Source organism: Aphidius gifuensis, linkage group LG1, assembly GCF_014905175.1.
Source record: "Aphidius gifuensis isolate YNYX2018 linkage group LG1, ASM1490517v1, whole genome shotgun sequence".
In the NCBI taxonomy this organism is placed as follows: domain Eukaryota; kingdom Metazoa; phylum Arthropoda; class Insecta; order Hymenoptera; family Braconidae; genus Aphidius; species Aphidius gifuensis.
The window spans coordinates 14766206-14778523 of NC_057788.1; the positions used below are offsets into that span (position 1 = coordinate 14766206).

The 12318-nt window shown below is 28.7% G+C and overlaps 1 protein-coding gene across 1 annotated transcript; it reads left to right on the plus strand.

Moving 5' to 3' along the window:
- Positions 1-1387: 1387 nt before the first annotated feature.
- On the plus strand, positions 1388-5283 carry LOC122849033 (lipase 3-like). Its single transcript, XM_044147560.1, has 8 exons — positions 1388-1739; positions 1818-2016; positions 2344-2458; positions 2609-2858; positions 2941-3093; positions 3269-3353; positions 3450-3592; positions 3866-5283. Exons 1-8 carry the CDS (start codon positions 1584-1586, stop codon positions 4052-4054), a joined length of 1290 nt encoding a protein of 429 aa, XP_044003495.1. The 5' UTR covers positions 1388-1583; the 3' UTR covers positions 4055-5283.
- The last annotated feature ends 7035 nt before the right edge of the window (positions 5284-12318 follow it).

Below are 12318 nucleotides of genomic sequence, written 5' to 3' on the forward strand. Positions count from 1 at the left end.
TTTGTCCATCCAAAATGGGAGTGGTTAACTTGTTTATGTATATATTTGAAAAAAATCAAAGTAAAAACCCAAAAACTTTGTATCCATCTAAAAATAGTTTGTCAAATTCTTACAACTAAGGATGAAATCCCAATTATTTTGTTAAGATTGTAAAAGCGATAATTTTAAGAAGACTTTAGATTTCTTTAGATTAATATTCGATTCACTCAAAATTTTTGATAATAATAATAATAATAATAATAATAATAATAATAATTTGTGAAATCGTAATTAAAGTAAACATCTCGTGTCGAGTCGAGACAATAATTATCAACAGGTGAATATCACTGAATGAGGAACGAATAAAATGTTACAATCGAGAGAGAAAATATATTCAATATTTTTCATCCGTTCATACCAATATAGTCCCAGCAAGTGAAATTTTTATAAGCCCGGAATTAACCCATGTTAAAAATTTGCGCAATTATTATTTTATTTTAAATTCATTTCATCTCGGGTTTCCGAAACTTAAAAGAAAAGTTATTTGTTTCAATTTTCAAATAATACTTGAGTGTTTGAGATCGAAAATATATTGAATAATTTATCTAGATTCAATGTAATATATATTAAGTGTTGTAATTATACAACTAGATTATATATTTTAAATTCATCAAATCTGATCATGAAAGCGTTGTAATATATAATACATACAGCATGACTCACGTAGTAATAATAAAAAATAGTACAGTAAATAATAAATTAACGAAAACTCGTTTACTGGAACAAAAAAAAATTATAAAATTAATTAATAATGAATCATAATAAGTTATGTTAAAATTTGTTCATAAACGAAGTTCAAGAATATGGAAATTCAAGCGGAATGCCAACAACATATTCACAGCGTATATTTTTTTTATTGACCAGTTTACTCTTTGATGTAGGCTCATTACGTATGCGCCTGACATCATTTTATGTCCGTATACAATGAACTCCTGAAACGTTGACGAAGAAGGAGTGGGTGGTCATGAGAAGGAGAAATGAGAAATATACTTACACCGTATAAGAAAGAAAAAATGTTTAAAGAGTAAAAAAATAACCATGAGAAAGGAATCCCGGACGCAGTCGCTTAGTGATCGCCAACCTCGGAAGATCAGTATCAAGATCAAAGAAAAAGTTTCAAATCGAAAGTGTCATCCCATGAAAAAAAAAAAGAAAAAAAATCTTTAAAAATATTGTGAATACTTTTATATTTAAAAAAAAAAAAAACAACAACATTTGTGTTTGAAATTTGAAAACTAAAATTTTTTATAGAATATTTTTGTATTTTTGATATAGAAACATTCTAGTTTTTTTTTTTGCTGAATTTAAAAAAAAAATATAATCACTTGTTTATTAGCTTGGTTTATTTATTCATAGATAAATTGCGAAAATGTTCATATTTTTATTGCAAGGTTTAATGTTACAACAAAAATTTTCTTAAAATATATTGGATTAAAAAAAAGAGGTTTCAGAGAAAAATGAATGGAAGGGGTAATAAGAAAAAGTAGCATAAAAGCTGTGAATTTATATGAGTTGTGGGCTACTTGTAGAGTTTGTTTATCGACATGTGGCATGACATGACAAATTTTCTGATAATTCTAACAGTTTTATCCTTATTTATTTTAACAAATTCAGTGCAATTTAAATTATCAAATAAAAAAATATGTCAACAACGTGAAATATTAGATAATGAAATTTCCATGAGAAATCCAGAAACATTTGTGAGTGTATCAAGTGTTAATAAATTTTAATAAAATAAGTTTCAAGTATATTTACAAGTATTAACTTTTTTTTTCTAGATGGATATTGTTAAAGAAGTAGGATATGATGCCGAGGAGCATGAAGTGAAAACCGAGGACGGTTTTATTTTGACGGTTCATAGGATATTGAGTGGGCCAAAATCATCACCGGCAAGTGGAAAGCCAATCGTCATTCTACTGCATGGATTATTAGCTGCTTCTGATGTTTGGGTCAGTCGACGAGACTGTCAGGATCTTGGTAAATATTAAGCATTTTCATGGTTGAAGTTTATAAAAAATTTGTCAACCTTGCTAAGAAATTTCGGTAAAGGATTTATTAATAACCCTGGTAGAATTTCTAATTGATAATAAGTAATAACAAATTGAATGATGAATTATAATTATTTGTTATTTATTTAATATTGTTCATAAAAATATGTCATTCATACGTATAATTTGTTTTTTAGTTTTCATGAAGATTTCATAAAAGATGCTTAATAAGTTTTCCCAATTTTTATAAATTTTGGTATGAAACATTTACGTGAAGAGATCTTATCTTATGTTTTTATGAAATTGTTTATTCCAGCTTATCTTCTGGTAAATAATGGATATGACGTTTGGGCATTAAACTTTCGGGGTAATTTTTATTCAAAACAACATGAAAAAATACCAACAAGTGATTCAAAATTTTGGAGATTCAGGTGAGTAATATATATAGACAGAATAATAAATTTTTTTTTTTTGATGAACCATATTCTCAAGAAATAAAACATTTTAGAAATAAAAACAAAAATTAACAATAACAATATTTAAGCTGGATACTGATAACGTTGTTTTGACTTGAATTTCAGTTGGCATGAATTTGGGGTTTATGACACAGCAGCAACGGTTGACTACGCATTATCAGTAACAGGTGAATCACGTGTATCATTAGTTGGACACTCGATGGGTGGTACAGTGATACTGGTTTTTTTGTCATCACGACCTGAATATAATTCCAAGGTGAATGTTGCCCTCACGTTGGCACCAGTTGCCATTGTCAACCATACATTTCCTGGTCTTTTTTCGTCGATTGGTCTTCGATATGGAAATCAAATTCAAGTAACTTTCTTTGTGAAAAAAAAAAATGAATAATCTCAACAAATTATTTATGATTTTTTCATTAAATGTTTTTTCTTTTTAGGAAGCTTTGAAATTATTAAATATTCATGAAATATTTCCACGATATTCATTTAATACATTTGCCGAATATATAAAATGCCAAAAGCGGAATTTATTCTGCTCCCAGTTGGGGTTTATCCTTTTTGGTGTTACTAATCTTGGAGTATTAGAACCGGTATGAATTTTTTATTGAACTCATTTGAATATATAATAAGAATAACAACATTCGAGAATTTAGTATATTTGTTCTAGGAACAAAAAAAAAAAAAAAATGTTGAGAATTTAACATATTACTATTATTATTAGTTTAGTTTCTTATTTTCTTCTCATCTATTATAAATTTTAAACAGGCAATGATGCCACGTCTTTTAAATCATTATCCGCAAGGTACATCAGTAGAAACTTTGGCTCATTATCGTCAAATTTTACACAGTGGTAAATAATCAATGCTTAATTTTTATATTCAACTCAAAAAACGGATACTCTGCTCACTCGTTAGTTTGTTCTTTTTTAATAAACCATATGTTACAGGTAGATTTGCGCAATATGATTTTGGTCCAATCGGTAATTTCATGAAGTATCGAAATGTATTACCTCCAGAATATCCTCTTGAACGAATTTCTGCACCAGTTGTCTTTTATTATGGTGATGGAGATCCATTCGCAACTAGATCGGTTTGTAGATAATGAAAGTAACTAAAGAGAACATCCTACATACAATGTGTATACCGCATAATGTATATATTTTATGTGTAAATCTATTACACCGCATTCTATCAATATATACCACCGCATTGTTTATACATATATACAGTAAAATATACTTCATACGGACTATATATTTTATACGGGATGGTCTCTAGCAATGTCCGTAGATAATTAATGCTATTTTTAAAATATTTTATGCTAGATAACTTAATTTAAATTGTATTCAAATATATATTTCAGGATATCGAAATAACAATGAAAAAACTACAGACAGCAACGATGAGGGAAATATCATATTCAAAATTTGGTCATATTGACTTTGTGTTTAGAAAAGAAGTTAAAAACCTGGTTTATGATGATATTCTCGAGATTCTCGATGTGTATAGAAATGATTCCAAAGAGATAATCAACGTAGTTCACGTTAAGTGATTAGGAATAAAATGAAAGAAAAAATAAGATGAAAGATAAGGCTTAGGGATGAATCGCGCTAAAAGAACAATTCATTTTTTAATACTAAACTAATAATATAATTTTTTTGGAAGAAGTATTCAATACAAAATAAATGATACTACTTTTAGTATAATTTTTCATATCGATCTTGTAGCATCGGCTATTGATGTCAATTTGAAGTATATGCTTAAGGTATATGTTTGTTATAGCATTACACGCTAAAACGAACAGTATGTGCTCCAATCATTTAAAAACAGACTGTTTATAGAAGGTAAAATAAACTGGATATCGTAAAATTATTGTAAAAAAGATTATTATACACATAAAATTCATCGAATAAGAAAATTTACTATGAAACTTTTAACGTTCGAAAAATATAAATATTTAGATTTATTAAGTTTTTGGTATATGTATACTCTTTAAAAAAAAACATAATAATTTGCTTTGGTTTAACAGATAAATTCATGTATTCATTAGATGAATAATATTAATCAATATTATCAATATTGGTTCATCACCCAATTCTTATATAATTCGATCTCTTCAAAAAGATTAATTTTAGATAGTATTCATCTTGAGATTAAGATTAGCTTAAATCAGTAGTAACGAATTTTTCCGAGCTCTATTCTGCTGGATTCTATATAATATATATAGACTAAATTCATTTTGTGTTTGTACTATTTACCTTATAATCTTTGAAAAATTAGATAAAGTAATTTTTTTATGTAATACTGTTTCAATGCACACTGCTGCCAGATGAATAAAACACGAAGTTCACATCTTATGTCGGTATGCTAAAGAAATTCTAGTAATTATATTTATAATCAAAGTATAAATAGAAAATTCGAAATGTTAGTTAATAATACCTTAAATTTTCCATCTATTACTTTGATATTTTTTTTTATATAATACTTGACTAATTGCCCAAACTATCCACCTTTAAATAATTAGCAACACTCACAAGTTTTTTTACTTCTACGACCAAAGATTTAGTCAGTTATAAAAAAAAAAAAAAAAAACACAATCAAGATTATTCACATCGTTCTTTCAGTTTGTTACATGAAAAAAGCCGTCTACAATTTGCCCATCGTATATCCAATGTATAATCTGAAATTAAATTTAAATTGTTATACTTTATCTGAAAATAATCAATTTAAGATTAAGGGCCCTTCCATGTTTATTTATTTAAATAAATATACTTCGAGCTACCTCGTCCTGTTATTAGCGCTATCTAATTCATTATGTATGATTCATTGATTATCATCATAGACAATTGCCATTATAATGTATAAATTAAATGTATATGATATTGAATAAATAATAATTATTGATTAATGTAACAATAAAAAATATACAGCATTGATATTTTTTTTTTTTTTTTTCGTTACATTTTATTATAAACTAAATTATATTTCAATGAAGAACTGAAACTGAATGACAAAAATAAGTTATTTGAATTGTAATTTTTTTTTCTTTTATATAGGAAAAAAAATCGCCAATCTATCGATATTGAATACTTCTGAAAGTATTCAATGATCAATATCTCAAATCCTAAAAAATAAGACAAGCAGTGATTTTTAGCAGAATAAGCCTTTTTTCATAAGCTGTTCCTTTTCCAAGTGGTGTGTTTCTATACTTAAGGCAGTATGTCAAAATATTGAAAAAAAATTCCCTCTCACAGATTTTGATCAGAGAAGGCTACCACGATTTGACCGAGATAATTAGGGTCAAAGTTGACAACAATTAACACTTTTTACACACGTATAGGAAGCATCAGCACATTTTCTCTTCTATTAAAAAAACGCTCTCACAGAAAACCTTCATTTTACTACAGCTTATACTTCTTTAAACTACGAAGATAATAAAAAAAAAATCATTGATTTCTATCACGGATTTTGAAAGTTATTCATTATTTAAGACGAAAATTTAGAATCAAAAAATAGCGGGCGAAGCATTGAAAATCTGCTGAAGTAGATTAGTGTGTGTAAATACGAGCCGCCCACACTCATACTTCTAAAGACGCAGCAGTAAAGTATAAAAATTTTAGACATTAGGGGGCGCTTATTATTTTTTTTGAACTATGGTTATCAAAGTGCCCCTTTGCACCCAAAGAGTCGTCCTACTTTGGGATTTACATACCGCCTTAAGACGTGCTTGTTTTGTGCGGTGACAAATAAGCCTTGCGTGTGCAATATTTTTTCGGTACGATTATTTTCACCAGTTAAGCCTTGAAATTAATGGCTCTAACAACGCTTTAGTTGTTATTATTGTATTTTTACACAAAAAAATTTTTCTAAGTTTTTTTCTGGACTTAGAAAAATTTTCATGCAAATAAACTAATTTATAATCTAGATTATAATTCCACAGCATTTGTCTATATATTGAATTGGAATTATTATGTCAAATCGCTGTGCAATTAATCTAGGTTACAAATTAATTCATTTTGTTGCATCCTTTCCTTAGCTATTTCTGCCAAATATAATTGATGAAAAAGCCATTGGCAAATGTTGCTAAGGATGGATGTTGCCAAATAAATTGATTCGTAGTTTAAATTGATTTTACAGCCACTATAATTTTATTTTAATAGAGAAAATAATAATGTAAAATTAATCTGGGCTGCGAAATAATTTATTTGGCTGCGTTCTTTCCTTAGAAACACTTGCCAATAGCTATTTGAATTATTAATTATGGCAAATGCCATTTTTTTAAGGCCATTTTTAAGAAGCCAAAAAAATAAGGCCATTTTAAAGGGCCATTTTTAAGAGGCCAAAAAAAATAAGGCCATTTTTTGAGGCCATTTTTTCCATGTACGAGGTTGAGATCGTCTTTTTTTTTAACTATATTTCACCATGTTGCCATGGTACACTGAGAGAAAAAGTTGCTAAAATATAGCAAAATTTTGCTTGAAAGTTTTAGGCTTTGATTTAAAAAAAAAATGTATTAATTTGAGCAAAATATTTTTTAATTAAAGCAATTTATTTGCTTTAAATTGAGACAGTTTTTTTTTTATTTAAGAGAAAAGAGAATTAATTTAAGAAGAACTTTGCTAAAAAAGAAGCAAAAATATCCCTTAAATCAAGCAAATAAGCGGTCTAGTTAAGACAAAAGTTGCTAAAATTGAGTGACAATTGATTTTATTTAACGGGTAAGACGTTTAATTCAAGGATAATATTGATTGAATTAATAGAAAATTGTTTTTATACAAATGAAAAATGAATTAATTTAAAAAAATTATGAATCAATTCAAGACAAAAAGCGATCTAGTTGAGACACAAGTTACTAAAATTAAGCAACATTTAATTTAATTTAATGGGTAAGTCGTTTAACTTGAGGAAATTATCGATTAATTTGAAAAAATTATGAATCAATTTAAAGCAGAAAAGCGATCTAATCAAGACGATAGTTGCTAAAATTGAGCGACATTTCATTTAATTTAATGGTTAAGTCGTTTAATGTGAGGATAATCAAGAGGCACGGTAGTGCCTCGCGTCAAGTATGAGAAAAAAAAAAAGTGGGGAAACGAGAATAACTACCGTGCCTATATATAAGCGACATAGAGCAAACCCCTTACCCTCCCAAATCTGTACGCTTTTATTTTAATATGAGATAAAAAAGTTCGGTAAGATAAAAACATTCTGTTCTGTATTGATCCCATAATCCGATATCAAGCTTTTTAATAAAAAAAAAATCGAAATTTTTAGACTTATACTTTTATTTAAACATATAACATCAAATTTAAGACGTTTGCGTTTTTGCTAAAATATCTTCAAAACTCCAGAGCAATCTTACAACTTCAAAAAAATTAAGAGCTAAGATTTCAACGTCCAGACTCCAGATCAATATTGACAACTTTATAAAATAAAATTCAGCAAGGTAACAGTAGATGGTGTGAAAAAACCTTTATTACATTAGTATTCAACATCGCATCGATGTTGCGCGCGCCATATATTGTTGGGTGAAAATAATACGGTTAATATTTAATAAGCTGTGTTATCACTTGCAAGTATTTTCATATTAATATAATAAAACAATTGTTTCAAAAGAAAAATCTGAGATATTTAAAAAGAAAAATTCAATCGATGTTTTATTATTTTAGAATAAATATAATAAATTAATTCGTCAACGTATAAAAAAAAAATGTATTGTAACTAAAACTTTACAAAAAGATGTGATATCATAACAAAAAAAAAAACCGAGTTTTTTCTACAAAAAGAAGCGTCAAGTATTCGAAATCTTTAGCTGTTTTTTTTTTTTGTACAAAAAGATGTGGTACCAAAAAAGTCAAGAATTAAATATATTTTAAGCTCATATATGTAATTCAGTCTTGACTCTCGACAAAATTTTAAACTTGACCCTACCTTTTTTTCACATTTTAAATATCATATTTATATAGGTAGGTATATGTTGAACCAGGTGGGGTCAAGTTTAAAATTTTGTCGAGAGTCAAGACTGAATTACATATATGCATTTAAAATATATTTAATTCTTGACTTTTTTGGTACCACATCTTTTTGTACAAAAAAAAAAAACAGCTAAGATTTCGAATACTTGACGCTTCTTTTTGTAGAAAAAACTCGGTTTTTTTTTTTGTTATGATATTGATTAAGTTAAGAATGCAATACTATAAGCTTCGCCTACGTAATAATAAAGTCCGACAACTGGGGTCCTTCAATTTTATCTGGGACCAGTATTCGGACAGTTATAACAACTAGTAAAACTGACAACATTACCAAACATAACCTAAATTTGTTTGACGTTGATGTTTTTTTCCTGGTCTAGAAAGTGGTACCTAACGTGTGCAACAACTGGCTCTCATATACTCGAGAAATTTTTTAATTAATTCAATTTTCATTGAATTCATAATTTATATGAGTTTTATTTTTTAAATGAAAGGTATTATCTTAAAGAATTTAAAAATTATGATGAATTTTTTTTTTTTTTTTTTAATATATTTTAAGTTTAAGTTCAAGCTTAAATAGTTTCAATTACTTCTCAACTGTCCGAGTACTAGTACCATGACGGTATAAATTATAATTCATATTACTTTTACGTAGGTGGGACGCTTCGTAGCTCCTTTGCCAATAGACCTAGAGCATTCATATTATGATCAAAAGAAGCGTATTTTCAATATCTACAATATCTGTATATTTTGGTTTTTTTTTGATAATTATCAGAGCGGTAAATACTGAAAATATGAAATCTGTCATTTTGTCTTTTTTTTAGAAAATTAATAACTTTTCAACTATCTATCCAATCAACTTCCACCGACTAATTTAAAGTTTCCTTATTTTTTTCTGTACAACTTCTCGTAAATTTAAAATCAATATCTTGAAAATTGACAGAGATGTTGACGATTCATTACGAAATTTTATTTTCGGAGTCCTAGAACCGATTAACATTGGGATCTGTCAAAATCACATTGAAGACAGACTCGACGCGCAATGTTGGCAGCTCTGCTCAGTTTAACTCACTCACATAGATGAACATATGTTTATAATAGTATTTTGTAGTGTCGTGGCTAAACGACATAACCTATTTAAGCAATATGACCTACCGGAGTATTGAAAATTTTAATTTTCGTCGAAAGTGATTGTTTTTCTTATTTTTTTGTAGTGTTTTGTATTTTGGTAAAACAAATGCTCCACCTTTATTTCCTGTCTATTTTTTGCTCTATAGTGAAGACTTGACAAACAGTAAAATACAAGGTGCCCCATAGGTACTTTAATATCAGGAGATGAGATAGTTCATTAAATTTCAGGGAAAAATTGTTTTTGAATTTTTTTGTCTACGATGATTTTTGCCTGAGATATTAACGTTTTAAGTTGACCAATCAGATTCAAGCGCCGCGAACTATTATGATTATGGTGATGGAAGTCACGTGCTCGATTTCGGATCATAAATTATGAACTAATCAGATAATAAATAATAAAGTTTTGTAGCGTGTACAAATACAAATGATTAAAATATATAAATAATATGTATGCGGAGTGCCCGTGACACTAGACGAAGAGAGTTTGGGTGTATAATGTGTGTCGTAGATGGACGGAGAAAGTAATGACACTTCTTGTCCGGCCACCAAGCTAAGCGGTGCGTCCGAAAATATTTATTAAATTATATTGGTGACGTGGCTTTGCCACCTCACAAACTCATAACATATATATATATATTATATATATATATTTGTATTGTATCTCAATTTTCTACATCGTATTAATAACCTGTCTTATAAAATAAATTTTTGTTTTTTTAAATATTGAAATTAAAATTGTGTATAATTGTTTAAATGATTTAAGAGTAAAAGACTAAAATTTTAAAATATCTTAAAGAGATAAAATTAGTCAACTTACAGTTTTTTTTTTAAAAATTAATTCAATGTTTAAACGCAAGATGTAACTGAATCATAAGTACTAAAAGTGACCACTTATTAAATCACATTTTTGTTTACGTTTTTTATTGTTTACATTTTTAGTTTATTAATTATTATTCATTTTTTGATCACTTTTCATGTAATCATTTTTTGATCATCTCATAGATCGTAGTTTTTATAATTTCGTCTGCGATTATATATAAGATTACTTCGACCGAATAACTGTATACTTTTCGTATTTTTCTGTTCTGTTTGTAAGAAATGCACCCTCTGGTTTAAAAAATTCAAGATGTGCATTCGTTAATTTGTTTTCAGTCTCGGCAACCCAATCGTTTGCCAAGACTTGGCCGATGAATGGCTTGAAAAAAGCTGGCCAGTTCTTCTTCAACCAATGGTTGGCACGAGCGTTGGCATAAGAGCCTTGGTAAGCAAAGAACAAACCGTAAGTCAGCCAAGCCTTAGCCCATGAATGGCGCACAATCAGCTGCCAAGCATTGAATGCCATTATTGGGACAAGACTTTGCCGTGTTGTGAGTCTTGGCAATTCCTACACGGGTAAGAACATATCGGAAAATCTCCGAATATATCTCAATATCAAACCATATCCATAATAACTATAAGGATATTTGTATATAAAATAATATGTTTTAATGTATCTTTTATAATTCCAAGCACGAACACTGTTGTGTCTTCATATCTTTAGATATATACTCATATTTGTCTTTAAATGCTATATATCGTTCAGTCAACGAACTTTTTAGGGGTGGAAAAAAAATAAAAAACATTATCAATTAAAGAAAAAGTAGCTCGAATAAAAGTTGAAGGAAAAAAATTCTCTTTAAGTCGTTAGTCGGGAGTTTTTTGCGTATTCCGAAGGCCCAGGGAAAAATCATCAGATCAAATTCAATCCGATCAGATCTGGGTGCAGATCAAACTTGATCTGGTTTCAGATCAAATCTTATCTGGCTAGATTAAACTAGATCAAACTAGATCAAACTTGATCTAGACCCAGACCAAATCGTATCTGAAATCGTACTAGATCAAACTCAATCTGACTAGATCTAGTTTGATAAAACTTGATCTGCACTTAGATCAAACTAGATCACGGGCGAATGAATGTATAAGAAGACAAATTTTTCTTACGTTTTACAATCATTGCAGTGGTTAAGAAGGTAAGGCTCTGGAATTTCACACCAGAAGCATTGAGTTCAAGTCCGAGTGATGTTAATTATTTATCGTAAAAATATAGAATTCTTAATTGTATTTCATTAAAACTGTAAGAAGAAAAACCATATTCTTCAATCGAGCATTGACTAGTTTGAAATTATTTTTATTAAATTAATAAATTTTTATCCAGATCAAGTCAGATCAAGTGAGGTCAAGTCCTATCAAGCCAGATCAAGTCAGATCTGAAATTGTCTAATAATTCTTATCTGGCTTGATGGATTTGATCTGATAATTTTTCCCTGGGGGGTTAATCAAGAAATTGCGCTCGAAAATATCGATAAAAATATCTCTGGTCGATTAGAAAAAGGAGGCGCAGATTCTTTTTCTCCCCTCATTTGAAGTTTAACTCGAAGCCGAATTTCAAAAATTTTAAGGAAGTTCTTCTGACTTGCGTGAAATTGGAAGCGCAACAGAAACTTTATTCGGAAATTCGTTATTGCGCTTCCAAGTCGAACGAAGAAAGGGAAAAAATATAGAGGGATTATTAAAAGTGGGGATATCTGCAAGTGCAAGGATCTGTTCAGAAATTATCATTTTTTCGGATCTGCAATATGGCGACGAAACACTTGTATACAATTGAGGGTCCGGATACAGTAACACGCTCCGCGCTCGAAGACAAGAAAAAGCGACGTTGTTTAAGTTGAAAATT

Excerpts from the sequence above, each read along its gene's own strand:
- LOC122849033 (XM_044147560.1), top strand. The coding sequence starts at position 1,584 with ATGTGGCATGACATGACAAATTTTCTGATAATTCTAACAGTTTTATCC. Across the intron at positions 3,094-3,268 it reads ATCTTGGAGTATTAGAACCG|GCAATGATGCCACGTCTTTT; the intron begins GTATGAATTTTT and ends AATTTTAAACAG. Across the intron at positions 3,354-3,449 it reads TCGTCAAATTTTACACAGTG|GTAGATTTGCGCAATATGAT; the intron begins GTAAATAATCAA and ends CATATGTTACAG.